Source organism: Lacerta agilis, chromosome 9, assembly GCF_009819535.1.
Source record: "Lacerta agilis isolate rLacAgi1 chromosome 9, rLacAgi1.pri, whole genome shotgun sequence".
In the NCBI taxonomy this organism is placed as follows: Eukaryota; Metazoa; Chordata; class Lepidosauria; order Squamata; family Lacertidae; genus Lacerta; species Lacerta agilis.
The window spans coordinates 30,097,798-30,116,769 of record NC_046320.1 but is presented as its reverse complement, the minus strand read 5'-3'; the positions used below and the strand labels follow the sequence as shown (position 1 = coordinate 30,116,769).

The 18,972-nt window shown below is 42.0% G+C and overlaps 1 protein-coding gene across 1 annotated transcript; it reads right to left on the bottom strand.

Moving 5' to 3' along the window:
- Positions 1–273: 273 nt before the first annotated feature.
- AADAT (aminoadipate aminotransferase) lies at positions 274–18,637 on the bottom strand. The gene is made up of 14 exons (XM_033160541.1): positions 18,560–18,637; positions 18,120–18,225; positions 16,660–16,828; positions 16,056–16,188; positions 14,106–14,180; positions 10,367–10,576; positions 8,512–8,577; positions 7,052–7,134; positions 6,440–6,536; positions 5,319–5,380; positions 3,927–3,991; positions 2,765–2,871; positions 2,530–2,631; positions 274–1,938 (listed from the first exon to the last, which is right to left on the bottom strand). Exons 2-14 carry the CDS (start codon positions 18,184–18,186, stop codon positions 1,897–1,899), a joined length of 1,278 nt encoding a protein of 425 aa, XP_033016432.1. The 5' UTR covers positions 18,187–18,225; positions 18,560–18,637; the 3' UTR covers positions 274–1,896.
- Positions 18,638–18,972: the final 335 nt, after the last annotated feature.

The following is an 18,972-nucleotide window of genomic DNA, read 5'->3' as shown; positions in this document are numbered from 1 at the left end:
TTAAGGACTTTGATATTAGGAAAGAACTTTAGGACCCCATTGGTTGCCTGTTCCACCTTCAGTCTAACAAGCTGAAAGTTTACTTTCCATTTGCAGATTTCAGGAAAGCAAACTCCCAGATAACAGATATAATCAATCCACTTAATCATGTGATGATAAATGCTTCATAAAGGCCTTAGATATTCTATCAAGAGAAGGCACTTTTGCCTTTTCAGAGTTAATATATAAAAAAACAATCATGAGACAACCTCACAGGCCCTTTTTGAACATCAAAAAAATAAACAATGTCAATCTGTGTAGGGTAGTAAGGACCGTTTCTTCTTGGCAACTGACACTGAGAAATTATTTTAGTAGTGTGGCCATCATATATATTATCATAAAAAAACTAGTAACATTTAGAAATACTTTTAGCATGGTGGTTATATATTATGTAAAAAAAACTGAACAGAAAGAGGGACAAATATGATGGCTGTCATTACTGTAATCTGCATCATGTGGTTAGCAGAAGTAGCTTTCATCTTCATTTTTGTAGTTCAATGGATCTCAAACTTTTTTCTCTGGGTCAGAATAAAAAATTGCTCATGACACACTGATTTTTTTTTATTGATAAGAAATACATTGGAAAACAAAAAGTAACAACTTCTAGCGCTGTTTGATTTTGAAAAAATATCTATCCATAATCTGCGAATAAACAAATTATTTTGATAGTATACTATACCACACTTAAATGTTTCTTTGATCGTCCTTGAATCTTCCCGCAACACTTGCCACCCTCTCCTGCTACACCAGTGAGAAACACTGATATAATTTATAGTGTAATCCTTTACATGTTTACTCATAAGTAAGTCCTTGGCCCAACTTACTTTTGCCATTCCCATTTGGATTTCAGGGATTCGCTGCCAAGTCGAAAGAGTTCAATCTGCTTGATTTCCTCAGACAGATACCGGGTTTGCCATTCTGCATGGAGAGTGCAGCTATTTATTTGGAAATGGGTATTTGATCAGTTGACTGTAAATTCTGGGTTGATGCCATGAAATGGCAGCTGCAGTCACGCTTCCTAGCAGCTCCTGCTACTTCTCTCCTTATTACTATCAGACTCTCTTGTTTCTCAGTGGATGAGAGATGGAGAAGATCTACTGAAGTTTTGGGCGATTATGGTTAAAGATAATTTCTCATTAAAATTTGGGGGAAACATGTTGATACACAAAAGGGGGCATTATTTTATGAACTATTTCAATCTAGCAAAAAATTAGCAAGACTCATTGAGGGCAACACTTCAGCAACAGCTTAATTTAGATCTTCCTGAATAAATTACGCAACCAGCATTCCAAGATGTCAATATACAGCCTCTAGCAGCAGATGGGGTGCTGTAGGTGCACTGCTCCTCTGTCCTCTGTATGACTGAGTCACTGCAGCACACTGGGATGAAGAGAGGGAGGTTTGTGTGACAGTGGCCAGGTTGGCATGGTGAATTGGCTCCACTGGGAAATTTACACTGCACCAACCTTGCCACTGCATCCCTCCCGCTCTCTGCATGCTGCAGCGACTCTGTTGGATGGAGCTCAGGTGAATACTGCAGCCCCACCTTATTATCTGCTGTGGACAGCCTGAAAACAACAGCACCATTATGAGGGGAAAGGCGTGCATTTTACGTCATAGCATACTCTGCAGACCACAGGTAACCAATGGGATGCCTGCCAGATGTTGCACTACAACTTCCATCATCCAATGGGCTATAGTGACTGGAGCTGATGGGAGTTATAGTCGAACAACATCTGGAGGTCCCCACAACGGCTCTCCCTGCTGTGGACACTTGGGAAACCCCAGTGTGTTCAAAAAGGTCAGAGTTTCTACCGTAGATTCTTTAGCTTATCAAGGATTTTTCATTTGGTAAAATCATAAGGCTTCTTTGATGAGCTCAGCCAACCTCTGAAAACCCTGCAATAATAAATAAGAATGATAACTGGTTAGGATTGGAGCCATTCAACTGTGGGTTCAGGGTGTGCCACACAAGTCTCAACAATGCCCTATTTATCCTTTCTCCTCTGCCTATGCTCATGAGCATTCCACATGGGCATTCCAAGGAATGGGAAGATGTGCACTTTCCATACTACCTCCCTCCAGACCCCATGTCTATCTCTCATGGTCCAGAGCTAGATATAGGAGGTGTATACAGACCTTCTGTGGCATGAGTTTGATTGGACAGGGACCTTACTGCTTTATATCTAAATGAGCTGATTTGGCAACATTCCTGCACCAAACAGGAATGCTTTGAGCTCCTTCCTTTGAAGGTCAAACCCTTGGCCACTGTTCCCAAATGTCAGCTCCCAACCCTTCCTCTCTCTGAGGGGCCAAGTCTCCACAGACCTCAGGGGAGTGTGCAGACTTCATAGGGTTCCCTGGGTGATGCAGGGCCCCAGACTTGCACCTGTGAGTCTGGCCCTAGTGACAATGATGATAGGAGGCTGAATGATAGCAAATCTGACCAAAGATTTGATAAGCTGGCAGGCACAGCAAGACTGCACTCACCTGATCAATCTGGTTTGGAGAAGACAGCGAGAAGGAAGCTCTGACGTAAGAGCTGGGATCGGAGCTGTTAATGTTAAATGCTCTTCCAGGAACCAGCAGCACCTAAAGAAAAATCCTTCATGTTCAGTTCATAAGCTTATTCTGCCTTTTCCAATATTAGACACTGATAAAACTATGATTACCTCCCTCTCTCCCAACATTATTTTAGGCCTAGGATAGTATAGATTTTCCATACTTGTTTCTCCAAAGCTTTCTTCATGATCAGCTCTTGTGTATCAGAAACTCCCTTGATTTTCATCCATAGAAACATTCCAGCTGCAGGTGAATGCCAGTCTGCTAGGCCTTAAGAGAGAGAGAGAGAAACAGTCAGGGAAAGGAAACATGTAAGAACATAACTTTCATGCAATAACGTAACTTTTCTTCTTTAACAAGTTTGGGCTTCTTTTATGTTCTGTGATCATTTACTGTAAGACTTATGAGCTGCTATCGTCAAGCCATCTGCTGTGCCCATCTTCTCATATACTTCTCTGAACAAATGAGGGAAATTATGGATTTCCTCCCTTCTGGCAATACACCTCTATCACATATAAGAAGGGTGAGGGACTTTTTTTCTGCCTGAGGGCCACATTCCCTTCTGGGTAATCTGGTAAGGGCCACATGACACTAAGGATGGGAAATGAGGCAAAAGTGGGCAGGGCAATAGATATAAATTTTACCTTTGTACAGTAGGCTAGTTTCTACATACACTCACATACTTTTTCCTATCCCACCTCCAGGCAATGAAAGAGGCATTATCAGAGTTGAAGGACACATTCCAGCCAGGTATAAACACCTGATGAAGGTGCAAAAGGGCTGCAGAGGAGTGTGGCATGGAACATGTCCAGCCCCCAGGCCTGAGGTTCCCCTACCAATGGCATCAGTGTGCCGGATTTATGTATAAGCTAAACATGCTATAGCTTAGGGCCCCACTCTTTTGGGGGCCCCAAAAGAATTTAAAGGGGGAAAAACTGGATGCACATTTCCAAACTATAAGATAAAAAACAAATTAAATAAAAACTGTTTTGTGTTGTGTAGGCACCTATGATGTAAGTAATGGGCCCCGCTTGCTAGCCTGCTCCCTAAAATATCACTGGTTTGCTCATTTCTATATCAATTACTTTGATAAAATACATATTTTGTTATGTGCAAATGGCTATTAGGTCCATAAATTACCATATAGCATATATTCAACACAAAAAACAACAATAATTTGTTGTTGACAAAGGACAGCTGGACATATAAAGGGCCCATTACCTTCAGCAGCTTAGCGGCTCATCAAACCTAAATCTGGCCCTCAATGGCACATACAGGAACAAAACAATTGATTTATAGTTCAAATAATACTCTTGTCTTCAAACCTTTTAGCCACTTATCTGCTGCCACAAGCATCACATCCCGCTGCTTCTTGTAAAAGTCCACCACACTGGAATACAAACATCATTGGGGAAAAGCCATTTCAACAAGAGAACTTTTGCATCATTAAAACTGGCAAAAACGAAGAGTACGAGTTTATAAATGAAACAGAAATCTGTTACAAAACAGGGGCTAGAGTGTACACAAAATGGCGACTGCAACGTGGAAGATGGTTTTAGTCCCTCGCCATTCATCCGCGTGCAGTGGCTTATCGCACAAAATGAAATTTCTTGTCAGTGCTTTTTAGGGGCAAGCAGGTGGGATATAGTGGTGATTTAGAGAAAAATCCCTAAACCCAGTGGTGAGTCACATGTAGAGAGTCCTCATGGGGTATATATGTTAAAACTATGCAGCTGGTCTTTGTGTATGCATATCCTCTTTGGTGCCATAGATTTCAATAGATGTAAATAGCGTATAGGTTATGAATGTTTAATGTTCATAGCATTAAGTATACAAATGTTGTTGCCATGTAATACTGTGCTCACACTCCCCCCCCCGTACATATGCTTCTCACTATAGTATGCTATTAACAAGTGTGTGTGTGTGTGTGTGTGTGTACTGGGGCAAGGTGAGGCTCTTCCAGTGGTACTATGAATTGGCCAGTTGCAAAACAATACATGTTTTATGTTCCCATGGCAGTTCTATGTTATTTAAGTATTTTTATCTCCCTCTTCAGCTAAAAAGGCTCCCATGGCAGCCTTTGTAAGATCCATAAAAACAGTAACGAAAAAGGCAACCTTGCCCACAAATAAATTTACAATTTAGAAAGACATGACATAAAAGGAAGGGGGGGGGGAAGAACGCAGAAGTTGGAGGACACCGTCAGTTCCTGGGGTTACAAAGCTCTTGACCTGGCCAGCTCTAATGGAAATTCATGGATAGATAGAAAGGAAGAGCCAAATGAAGCTGGTCTCTCAAAACAGCTACTGGAGTATATGCTCTTTGATGCACAAAATACAAAAAGTAGGACCAATGAAGTAATTATTTGCATGTGCTAGACACTGCACATGAATTGCTCTGTGAGGCAAACTGGTTGACACAAGCTGCCTTAATATCCCTAGCCTTCTTGGCAGTTCTACTGTTCCTTAAGTGTATGATTAGCCACTCATGGAGTGGCTTATTTCTTGCCCTCATTCCAAAGGTCATGATGGACAATGTACAACCCCGCTTGGTATAAAAAAATGCAGCAGTTATGTCTGATAATGTTAGAAGTAGAAGCCTGATTCTGATCATGTTTCCTTGAAAGTCTTAAGCATGGAGCCTTGGGCTACTGGAAAATAGCCCAATGTGAAAACAAAATGACAACAACATAGTAATGTAAAATAGACACGCATTACCCATCTACGTGGTCCAGGAAACCTTTTTGTCCCCATTGTTGAAGAAGCTGGGCTATCATAAGCTATGGAAGTAAAGATTAGAGTAAATATCTTGTCAAACAGAGGCTAATAAACAAGCTAGAATGCCTAGGCATTAGAAAACCTGCATGCTGTGCTGTGAAATCCTTTGCCTGTTTACTCGGAAGTAAGTCCAGTGGGCCTTACTGTCAGGGAAGTTACGTAAGATTACATCCAAAATTCCCTAGAAACCCTTTAATTTATTTATCTAGTTATTTATTGCTTCACATTTATAGCTCACCCTTCTTTCCCAAGTGGAGCTCAGGGAGGCTCACACCAATAAAACTACATAACTCTGAACGACATTATATTACAGAGATTAAAGCCAGCATGGTGAGCCTGTAAGCCTGATACAGCTATTGTTATCTCTCTCCAAGGTTTTTGCTATCTATAAATCCGTATGCCCAGTTCTTAAGGTGTTCCACAACTACAGAATAACCCTGTCAAAGTGATTAGGCCCAGTGTTGCCGTATAAGTTTAAAGCGGTGTTCGTTGCCCAGAAGCAGAGACTGCATGTACCGCTCGCTCCCTTGTGTGTTGCCGTTTCCCTTCCCACCATTCTCAATTATGTTGCTAACTCAAAGGAATAGAAATTGAATCGACAAGGGGCTAGTTGCAAAAAGCTCTAGTTCCCCATAACATTCTGCGTTGTTAATTAACACCACAGATTCCAAACGCTTAAAAGGTCTTTTAAAATTAAACTCAACCCTCTTAATTCATAATTACTTTTAATAATAAATCAAAAGCACTGCTAATATAGGACAGTTACACTTATTTATCAACACACACGCATGTGCAAACTTTGTGAAAATTATGCTGAAATTACAAAAAGTGGAAAATTTTACATAATGGCTTTCTCATTGGTGCCAAAGTTCTTTTGCTGGGGGCGCTCCCGAAAAGCGCCACTTCCGGAATCTGGGACTGACTAAGCAGGTCATGGATTTAGGAGCGCTGCACTGTACATATTTGCACTATTAAACTTGTAAATAGAAGGAACAGACTCCTGCCTCATTACTCACGAGAAACCACCACCCAAACCTTACAGCAACCCTGTTGGCTCTTACCTGCGTGAAAGTACTGGTATGCATTGTGGAAACCTGAATATGCAGAATAACTCTGTCGATGAGAGGCTTGGGACCAGTTAGAAACCCTATCCTTAGCCTATGTGAAACAACAATTAATTAAAATTGTAACATTTCATCATTTAAATATATAATTACAATTCAACGCAATTGTGTTGGAATACCTTCTTTTGCTCCTGACATTTATCGTGACTTTCAATACATAGAAGAGAATTATGAGAGAGGAAGTAGAAGGAAAATGAAACAATACTACAGAAACTGGAGAAGAATCTAGGAGGTAAAGCACCTATAGCTAAGGAACTTTGACAGCTCAGGTGAATGCTTGGCATTTGCTATACTTGCACTCTCTAGAAAAGAGCAGAATCTAGTTCTCAGTAACTGACAGGAGGGAGGACAGAGTGGCAGATGTGGGGGGGGGGGGAAGTAAGTGAAATAAAATTAATGGGGAAGGCGAGAACCAGTCTTTCTTTTATGGTTATACCAATAGTTTAAGGTTCTTTCTACAGTGTGTGGTTGGAAAACTCAAGCTCAGAACCCATGTCATTGCATTTCCATTTTGGGGCATATGGTCCAGAAAGCAAAAAACGATATTACCCAGATGAGAGGATCTTAGAGAAAGAGTCTGTCCTGATAACTCGACCATCAATATCCATGGAAAGAAATGTTGGTGCCCAAGGCTTGTGGAAAGAACACATAGGTTAGTTAGTAAAAGTTAACACAAGAATTCCAGTGCTTATAAGCAGAGGTATAAAATACATTGTTGAAGGTTAGTTCTACTAAAAGTAGGCCCATTGAAATGAACAGATCATTACTAGCTTAAGCTTATTCATTTCAATGACTCTACTCAAAGAAGAACTTAGTTGGCTCCAACTCTTAAAACGCACATCGTTTTTAACCTATTTATGCAGGAAGATGGACATGCCCCCGGAGTCAGAGTCCCACATTCTTTCTCATGCCTTCAGTGCCAGAAAGCAGCTTGTTTGTCTGCATGAGAAATGGCAACATTTGAGATGACGGCATTTCCCAGCTGCTACTGTGGCCATTTTGCCTTTCACCACTTGCCAGACCCACTGAATTCAGTATATGGTTGGAGATTTCTTCTTTCCAGTTGTCAGGAGCCAAAAATAATGGCTGAGCCAATAGTGGGAAAATCCCAAATGACTGGGCACTGCCTGCAAACACCACCAAGCATGTCCATGCCCATTGCCATGATCTTTTTGTTGCTAGAAACCACTTTGGAACACGAGGATGGACAAATTTTACCCATGAAGGAGAGATAGTTGGAAGACTGAAGCCCTTTCTGTCAGCTGGGTGGGGGATGAAGGCAACAGAGGTAAAAAATGTCTTTTTAAAGGTGTGTGTGTGTGTGTGTGCCTATCATCTATCTATCATCTATCTATATTGTAGTAACCTGGTAAGGAAAAGGCAAAAGACACAAATAATGAAGAGAGAAAGGGAGGGGAGGGGAGGTAAAAAAAAGTGAAGGATAAGGAGAAGTGGAACTGAGGAAGAAGAGGTAGAGAGATTCCAAACAGGATGTGCTATGAGCTTAGACAGGAAATGGTCTGAGCCTCAGCAGGAAGGGAGGAGCAAAGTATTCTGTCACAAGTTCTGAGTATTTCTGTCTCTGAGCTGCAGGGGTAGCTGTACTGTCCACTTTGAGACCTCTGTCATCCACGGGTGAAAATATGTGTATTTTGTATACAAAATAAAAACACTCAATAATGTGAATTTATGCATTGCAAAAAATGTATATGCATGTGTAAACAGGATAGAACAGGCACAAGAATAAATGTACATTAAGCTGATATGAACCAGACATGGACTGATCTGTCAATCCCTACTGCCAAAAATGAGTGCCTACCTAAGGCACATGACATCCTTTTATTTTTGCACTTTTGCAAATGCCATGATGAGAACATAACTTTCTGCTTAGTGGGAAAAGAATAGGGAAATATCACTTCAAAAAGCAATCAGTAATGTGGTATTAGTAGGATGCAAGTTAGAAGAGATAGCAAAGTCTATGCTAGCGCACAGCAGAATTGAAAACTCACCTTATCAAACTGAAGGAAGTAATATGGATCATCTTCTATTATGAGGAAATCATATTGTCTTGCAAGCTGAAAGGAGGGAAAAACAACCCACTGACACATACCCGCATTAAAATATTTAATCAAATCAGAAACATTCTGTTGCCCAAATGGTTCCCCTTTGAGCCATTACACCATCACACAAAGTACACAAAGTAGTCTTCAGGTGTTGTCAGGTGAATCCAAACTTAGTTTCAAATGGAATTGTGAACAAGCAGTGGAGATTTTTGCCCTGATCCTAAGATCTGTGTGCATTCTCACATGCACCCGCATCTCTTGAAAATGCTAGGATTCTAATTAATTCCAATGGAGACAGGGCATGCAAAAGCATGTGGATGCAGGTTAGCACTTTCCATGGAAGCTAATTAAGAAAACTGGTCTGGGTAGCAGCAATCCATATACGCTTTCAGGCTCGAGTGGTTGGAAGTCAGGAGGATCAGAGTGCAGTAAGCCATACTCTAATTGAGTGTGTTTAATGCTTTAATCACAGATTTTAAAAGTATATCTGTTAATTGAGTAAGTCATTAGCCACATGCTACAGATTTCTTCTAAAAATTATATTTGCTTGAGTAGATAAATATGGAACTTAAAAGAGGGAAAGGAAACCCTTTTACATTGGCGCCACAGAACATGCATTTCATATATTTCTGTCCCATCTTTGAGGATGATCCACCACAAGGCAATTTACAATAAACATGTTAAAACCAAAAACAACTGAATATGAATATATATATATATATATATATATATATATATATATATATATATATATATATATATATATGTGTGTGTGTGTGTGTGTGTGTGTGTGTGTGTGTGTGTGTGTATAAAACACAGATTAAAAGCATATATGGGGGAGGGGTTTCCAGCAATAAAATCAATACAACTATTGGAAAAATAAAAGTTTTTGGGGACTGTTTAAAGGCAACAAGAGAGGGAACCAAGCACAGCTATTGGGAGAGGGAAATCCACAAGTGTGGAGCCACTGCTGAAAGAGCCCTGCCCCTTGCACCTGCCAACGTGGTTAACATGGCAGGCCAGAGAACAACGTTTCTCAGGTTGATCTTCAGGCCCAGGCAAGTTCTTATGGATGTGGTGGCGGTGGCTGGGCTTCAAATGACCTAGTCCCAAACTATTCCAGGCTTTAAACAAATTACGTACCTTGCTGAACTCTCCTAGAATTAAGAAACTGATATGTTTACAATCACAACCAAACAACACGTCTACTGGCAGCACTGCCACTTTTATTACTCTCAGAAATCACATTAAACAAGTCTTGGAGGGTTCATTTGGGGTCTGATTTCCACATAGATGGATCTTAGTAGCAGCAGCGGTGGTGGTGGTTTGCAGTGCTTACCTGACATCACATCACGGCTGCTGCTGTGGCTTATTGAGAGGAAGTGGGTAAGATAGCAAGAAGATTGTCTTGGTGCAAATACCCTAGTGGAACCAATTGGTGGAACCAATGCATAAGACATTCCTACCGGTGCATATTCACTGTACTGATCTCTCTGCTGCGCCCCAATGACAGTGATGGGAAATCAGTTACCGGTAAGTGTCCCCATCCCACCAACCACTACAGATGAGTACCGTTTTTTATTTCTGTGCAGAGAATGTACCAAGATGCACTGATTTCTCCCAAAAGTCCCTGTAATATAGAGGTCTGTTCTCCACCATGTTTTTTTTAATTACAGTCAATGTTTTGCTAATACCCAAGACATACGGTAATATCCAGCAGGTTCGCTTGATGTGAAACCACCTCCCCCACTTTTATTTTTTGCCAGAGCAGTGACATTAAATGTGCATTTAATGAATATACCTGATAGATATCTTTTTTGCGGTCTGTCGTCAGTGAGGCTCCAGTAGGATTGCCACCGTTAGGAATTGTGTAGAGAAATTTGGGGAGGCTGCTGTTAGGTTTCTTGGCATCTTCTGGAGTCCATCTGGAAAGAACTTCTTTCAGGGCTTTTGGAATAATGCCATGTTGGTCACTGGGAACATTGACAATGTTGCAGCCGAGTGGCCTCAGCTGGTTTATAATACAAGATGACAAGAATGAAGAGAGTTTACATAAGCAAGACATTTTGCATCACATGCATCTACTCTTGCTACAATATTTTAATGGTGCCTAGGGACGCGGGTGGTGCTGTGGTGTAAACCACTGTGCCTTGGGCTTGCCAATCGAAAGGTTGGTGGTTTTAATCCCCGCAACGGGGTGAGCTCCCATTGCTCGGTCCCAGCTCCTGCCAACCTAGCAGTTTGAAAGCACATCAAAGTGCAAGTAGATAAATAGGTACTGCTCTGGCGGGAAGGTAAATGGCAAGGAGTTTTGGCTGCACAATGGGAATTCCCCTCCCACTCATCTTCCCTGTGCAACCTCTAAATCTGCTCTGGGGGTTCCTTCAACCTTCTGGCGCAGATTTGTGGAGGGCACAGAAAATGAGCAGGGAGGGGAGGAAAAAGGGAAGTTCTCTTGCAAAAGCAGAAATCCTTTGTAGCATTTTGTGGTTTTCTGGAGCTTGAAAACTTGTTGACCCGTTCATGAGCAGAAGTTGGTCCAAACCTTAATCTTTAGCTTACCTTTTATAATCATTCGTCCATTAAAAAAAACATCAGCATATATGGCAATTTACTTCCTAAGCAAAAAAGACACAGAGCGTTTCACACCCCCACATCTGCTTACCGTCTAAAATATTACTGCGGAGTGGTGGGAACGGGAAAACCAGGGACAACAAGAGACCTATGTGAGCAAATGCAGCTTACTGAGATTTTGTTGCATACGGGGTGTAAACGATGAAGTAAGGGAATCACAGAAATTGTGTTTTGAGGAAGCAATTGGAGAGACATAGAGATGGTGCTACATATGTATTCTAAGTGGGCATCCCTGGAATAAGGTGTTGTGAGGGAGACTAGACAGAGATCACCAAGAAACAGGAGATCTACTTGGAACAGTTGAGGGTGCTATGCAGTGGTGAAAAGTATGTCTCACTGTGTTCAGTGTGGCTTACTCCTAATAGATGTGCACAGAACCGCAGCCAAATGTGTTCATGTATCACGGGAAATCTAATCTGCATGCTTACTGGCCTTTCTGAGCATACAACTGAGTTGCGGTCTGGTCATACTCTTATTTTGGAATGAACCTTGTACCACCAATTTTTTCTAGGCCCAAGAATGCAAGCTTTTATAACTAAAAGGAACAAGCCCCCCACCACAGTAGTAATGAGAACATCTATGAAACAAATGAGACGGGGTGAGGCATGGAAACAACGTAAGGGTTGATTTACATGCCAGAGCAACCATATAAAAAATCTCTATATACAGGTAAACAAACAAAGCACACCGAGCTGTCCATGTGGAGAGGTTCGCCTTTCAGGTTTTGCGAGTTTTAACGCATCCCTTCCAACAATGGCAATGGCATGGAGAGGCAACTGTCACACGTAACCTGGCCTGCATGGCTGCGCCACACATTAAATGTTATAGATTGGCGCAGGGAACCTCAGGTCCTCTAGGCATCTCTATCTGGCCCTCAGAACATTCCCTAGGCCATAGTTTGGGCCTGTCTGGAACATGACCTTGATTTTTAATGCTTCTTGTTTGTCTGGATGGAGGTTAGACAGTGGTGTGTGTGGCAACTGTGTGCACAAACCTGTGTCCACACTACGAAGGTGAAATTTGCACATGTTGCTTCATTCACTTTTGCCCCTGGGCCTGCTCACCTCTGGCACCCATTATAGATGCATACTTAACACTTTTTAAATGTACAACTTAAGAATGTGATACACAAACGTAAGAGACAGCTGAGACAAAGAACTGGACGCAGTTTCCTCTTAAGTGTACGTTTGGGAGCAAAGCCGGGTTTTCTATCACATAATGTAAGGAGCAGCTCATAGTCTTATCTCTCATTCCCGATCGGGTGAAACTGCCGGAACCATAAATAACTTGCCTCAACGAAAGAAAGGATAATTGCTCCAAAACGCAAGGTATTCAGAAAGAGGCCTGAAATTTCAATAATGCTAATGGATCAACTAGAGGAAAATACAAAGGTGTGGGCAGTTATAGCTGAGGTTTAAAATAAAGAGCCTGCAATTTCTCTTTCTGCACTAACTAGCCCTTCATTTATTAGGCCATAAATGAACTGCAGCTGCATTTAAGTTTTATACTGGGCACCCCCGGAATGGATAATGAAAAAATATTGCCAACAACACACTAAGTCAAACCATAAATCATCCAGACACCACAATGATTTGCAGAATCAGGGAAGGCTGAACTGTTATATACAATATTGACAGGAACAAGATTTATCCCAGCGTTTCTCTGTATCTACGGCTATTATACATTACTGTATTTCATCTAAACTCACGAGGCACGTTTTTTAAAACTACAGAGCCGCAAAGCCAGTTTTTGCACGTGCAAGCTCGCCATTTAGTTATCGCCACACAGTCCCTCCCATGAACAGGAATGTGTGAAGAAACCAGATGTGATGCTAACAGCACAGGCCTGTGCACATCTACTCAGAAATAAGTCCTACTGAGTATAATGGGAAAGGTCTGTGTCTCAGTGGACACAGGCAGGAGGTCTGTGGTGAAATCCCCAGCATCTCTGGCTAGGGCTGGGAATGTGCTCTGCCTGAAATCCTGGAGAACTGCTGCCAGTCAGTGTAGACTGGATGGGCCAATGGCCTGACTCAGCATAACACAGCTTCTTATATTCCTATATATAAGTGTATACAGGATACCTGACCAAATGTGTCTCCAGTAACCATGCCAGGGTTTTTAAAAATAGTAATAGCAGCCAAAGGGGTGGATTTCATTAGGACTGCAGTGTGTGGCAAGGGCAGGTTTAACCTTTATTAACCCACTGTGAATGTGATGAAATTTTGCCGCCGCCACCCCATGGTCGCAATTATGCCTGAAAGAAAATCTCCCATTGGCATGAATGGGTGACTCCCTCCAGATCCCAATGACAGCTGCTGGAAGGATTTTCAAAAGAAGTACAGCAGCAATGGTGGGGTTAAACCTCCTGATCCTATGTGCTGTTGTCTCAATTAAAATTACCCAAAGTGGTTTAACAATAATCAGCTCCTCTTCCCAGCGTATGTTGGGAATGTAGCTCTGTGAGGGGAAAGGGACAACTCTCAGCACCCTTAACAAAACTACAGTTCCATGCATTTTGGGGGGGAAGCTGTGGCTTTTACAATGTGGTTTTGTTGTGCTTTAAAATGTTAGTGCAGATATGGCCCACATGTCAGGAAAGGATTAAAAAAACCTCTCTAGCCCACTGTTAAGCAGCAGTCAGAGTCAAACCAAGGACTCAAGCTTTACAGCTGCTAATATAATGTTTTAGTGTGTTTTAAGGGCAGTATGCAAATGTGACACTAGGTGGTGCTAGTGAGCTAATGCCAAATTCAATATATTTTTAAAAAACGTTTTTTTCAAAAAGCATTTTTACAATGTTTTTTAATATATGTGTAGATTCCACCTCACTTGTTTTTAGGTGAAGATCTGAACTATACCAGCACTTGCCACTGTCGTAGGTTTCCAGAATGATGGAATACTCACAGCTGCCAGTGTCCCAGGATAGGTGGGCGCATCTAAAAGGACCGTGTCTCCAGGATTAATCAGCATTTCAAATACCTACATGTTTAAGATATATAACATATATTATTGCAAGACTTTCTGTGTACCATTAATATTTCTCTCTACTTCTACAGAAAGTGCCTTATGGTAGTAAAGAGTTACCGGTAGCTATTTTGTAAACCAAAGTTGATTCTAAGATGGAATAAAAAATAATATGGGAAGTAGAGAACTGCTCATTGGGTGAATTATGGCTAAACTTGCGGGTGGGGGGGATCCTCAAAATGTCCTGTAGTATTAGAGAGAAAAGAGCAGGCCAGGAAAAAACAACCACCTTGCATAACACATTACAAATGAATGCTAATTAAATGGATAGCAAAGTTACGGCACATAAAGTCCTACTCAACTGTACTATCACAGTCCAATTTTGTGCTCCTAAGAATATAAGTGGCAACAAAATGGACCGAAAAGCCAGAAAGCAGCTCCTTATTTATATTGCACAAAATGCTCATTTCATGGTGTACTTTGCCTGTTTCACAGGTCGTTGGCCAAAACAGTACATATTCAGTAATTACATGCAACCTATTAATAAAGAACAATGACTTTGTCAGTTTCCAAACTGCATAGATCATGATGTCAAATGCAGCAATTCTACTCTAAAAACAGCAATGTGGAATGGGAACAGCCTCCTGAACACGGGACCCTGTGTACTTTTATCTGACTACAGATGTGCCTAAGACATTTTTGGTGCTTTTACATATAAGAAATGATGCTGGTGATGTTCTTAACTTGGGTAGCTGCAGCCACAATCATTGTTCTCCTCCTCCTCCTCTGTCTGGGTGTTTGTAAGCCTGGGCGGAGTCAAGAGGAGGACAGACAGGGCTGGCCCAAGACCATTTTGCTGCCTGAAGGAAAGGATGAGAAATTGCCTCCTCTCAGTCCCATTTGAGGTTCAAAAGGTCAGACGACCACTGGAACTTATTTCAACATCCTCCAGTGCACCCCAAGGTAGTGGCTTAGTTAAGTGGCTGCAGGACAGGTTGCACAGCACACAACACAGGGCTTGCTGCCCTTCCATATTTTCCACCTGAAGCACCACCATGCTGCCTCATGGTAGGGCCAGCCCTGAGAACAGATTAAACAGGCAGGGTGATTCTGAGCTGAAATAACTATTGCCAGCAAAAGATGTGGCAGTTTGGCTGCTTTTGGTTCTTCTTCCCTTGCCTTTAGGATTTCTGAAAATGGAGCATTGCCTAATTTTCAAAGAAGTTTAAGATGGCTTACCACATACCCCACCCCACCCCCCCAAAAAACCCAATGAGAAAAATAATAAAATCTCTATTAAAACCACTAATGTTAACAAATCACAAGGACCAAATTAGAGGAGATGACGGAGATCCATGATCTGGAGGGAGGGAGCAGGCAAAAACTGGAACTTAAACTCCCCTCAGTGCTATTTTCCAGATGCAAGTCATGTACACCAAAGCTCTTATTTGTCCTGCTTGTGAAAACATGCAGGCTGCCACCATGTTCCTGTCAGATGTATCTAATCTTCTTCAGCTAGAGCTCTGGAGAAATGGCATGGCAGACTTCCCACAGTGAGATCCTAAGCATGCCTACTCAGAATTAAGTCCTATTGAATTCACCCAGGCTTTCCCCCAGTAAGTGGAGTTAGGACTGCAACCTCAGTTGGCAAAGGAATCCTTAGAAGATAAGAATTCAGGTAAAGCTGAGTTAATCGTTTAGGAGGTAAGGACTATGCTGACACCATATTAAAAGTACATCTGTATGGCTCCTAAGATATTATGTCAATATTAGTGTGTTTTATCTACCAGCCAGTAGATGAATCTTTGCAATGCAAGATAACAATGCACCGCATTGAGGAAAACAGGGAATAATTATCATAACCTTCAACATATATTGCTTTTGTCTTACTTTACTCAACCCTTCTTGACTGCCGGTGGTGACACACAACTCCATTTGCCCCTTCTCAGGCTGATACTCAACAGTTGGAGGGTTGTGAAGACTCTTCTGCAAATCCTTCAGCCAGGACAACAGCTCTGGAATGCTAAGCAAACATTTCTCTTTCAAATCGTTGCCTCAATAAGCTCCTCATAATAATGTATTACATGTCCCCTTTCAAGATTCTCATCCTTTATTGATCTAACTTTAGATCTTGGTTGAAAATATTTTTGCCTCGAGCAATTGGGAGAGGGAGAACAAGAATGGATGCAGCTGCCTGGCCAGAAATGTTAGCCACCACTGTCTTACAGCCTGATCTTATGGTGCAGCTTCAGGCGCAAGTGACACCCTATCCGAGACCAACCCATAGAGTTGCCACTTCCATAAAAGCTTCCCTGTTCCCTCGCTACTAGTATAAATTTTCCCCAGCAAAAGGGAAGAGGGTTCCTGTGGTGGTACTCTGTGCACCTGCACAAAGGAGCATGGGACACTGTGCCTCCCTGGCCAGCATTTATTTGCAACCCTCCTCTTGCTATTTTAAAAACGCTACTTTAGATCCACGAAATCTGTAAAATACCCCGCAGAGGCTGAATACTGGAGAGCTCTCTTCATTAAGTCTTCCCCAATTTCAACTGTTGTTCCATCTCCAATGGTAATGCTAGCAGTTTTGAAGGGGAAAGTATTGGGGTTTGGTGCCCCTCCAGCCAGAGAAATCAGTGATGGAGGAGACCTCTGCATCAATTCAGCTAAAGTAAGAAAAGCAAAAAGAGAAGAATGAAACTTTAGATCCCGTATCAGCAGATACTTCCTTTTAACCCCCTCCTCCATTTAACCCCCTCCTCATTTAATTTATTTAGATTTCCTACATACTCCATCACAAGCTGTCTGGGCAGGTAACAAAAGTAAAATGTGGGAAAATGGAAAAACCGTATAACCAAGAAGCTCATTAAAATCGAAAAGAAACCTCTACAAACATTAGTAGAAAGCTGGGGCCTTCTGCATATGAACTGTGTGAATGAGCCATGACCTCTCCCCGGTGGTGGGTAGGGGAACAATTCAGAAAAGAGAGTGTTATTCGAGCTTCTACTGGTGCCGGATCAGGAAACCAAGTCCTGTGAGCAACCAATGAAACAGCTGGGTGTATGTTTATCGTGTGGAGAAGAGCAGGTGAAGGTGATGGCAGCAGTCTCCAAATATATAAAGAACTGCCTTGCAGGAGATGGAACAGACTTGTTCCCTTTGGCTCCGAAGGGCAACCAATGGGTGAGAACTGTAGGGGTACAGATTTGGGCTAAGGAGCAGGAGAATGTCAGAAGATTCTGCTGATTCAGGCCAGTGGCCCATCAAGTCCAATTTCCTGTTCTCACAGTGGCCAACCAGATGTTTTTGGGAAGTCAGCAACCAAGGCACGAGTGCAATAGCACTCTGCCCATCAACTATTCTCAGCAACAGGTTATACAGAGGCAGACTTCTTAAAGGTAAAAGCCATACAACAGCAGGACAGAGAAAGTAATGGGCTCTTCGCTGGAGGTGCTAAGCAGTGGTTGGATGGTCTTAAGAATGCTGTAGCTGCGTCCTGTGTTGCAGAACCTGCATTGAGTAGTGGGTTGGACCAGGTCTCTTCCAACACTGTAAAATGACCTTTTGATAGCTCAGAGCAGCCTTTCCCAACCTGGGGCCCTACCAGCTGTTTTGGACTACAACTCCCAGTGCTGGCTGGGGCTGATGGGAGTTGGAGTTGAGCAGCTGCAGGGCCCCCAGGTTGGGAAAAGCTGGCTTAGAGCATTGTTTAGGGCATATGAGTGCCTGTGTTGGCCCTTCTGTTATTGCTCTGCATACCTGTGGTGTCAAACCACACAGGCTGATAGTTTAGTGAGCTCATTTATATGCTGTCCACATAAAGTGGCAAGGAGGTCCCCCAACTCAGCTGGGCTGGGCTCTTGCTTTCTACACCTCTAGGGCTACCTACCACAAAATCATACTAACAACCTGAGGAAAATCAGAGGTTCTGGTTCAAGTGACAAAGTATGTACTTACTGAGGAGCCTTATCGGAGATGCTGTTCTTGCAGCACTGACTGCAGTAATGAATCGTGAGTAATTCATGCCTAAATCATCAAGCACTGGACTTGGCCTCCAGATAAACTGGACAATGGTTAAAATAAAAAGTAATAAAAAGAATGTTTTTTTATTATGCTATTTAAAAACATCACTATAAACACGCTGAAAGAGCACTCACAAAATCTATGGCACCATTTTTGCCAGTGGGACATTGATATGTAATGCATTATTTCTGTATAATCTGATCTGATTAGCTTTGCTTATTGTGGTTTGGCTGATTACGAAAGAAAAAGGGGGAAGCCATATAAGTAACAGATATTTAGCTTAGTTCTGTTTATTCAAAATTCCTAAATATTCTCATGCCACTATGTGGCTCATACTGATAAGATAAAGGGTAGCTGCCATAGCATAAACATACCAAAACACTCCAACTGAAGTAGATGTGTCTTAAAGGTGCTTCATGTGAGCTGGATCTTGCCCTTTGTGCTCAGCTGCATTGGAAATACATAAGAGTAAAGCAGTGTTAAGATAAAAGTAGTAAAAATCAGTTAACAATACTACACAAGGGAAAAGTTGGTTTAAGAGTGGCTACGGTAATTTGTGCATTCTTAAAAAGCAAGGGTTTTGCCTTCATTTCTCATGCTTGTTTAGAATGTCCAAAGTTGAACCTACATGATGGATCTATGACTCTCCCATTTCCTGCCCCCAAACATCTGAAGCTACGCTAAGACGATAGATCTCTCAGATCCCCTGAATTGCTGGTAAACAGACAGGCCTGTTTTCAATATCAAAGTTTCCTTCCGCACGAGGGATAAATAAGGTGGCATATTA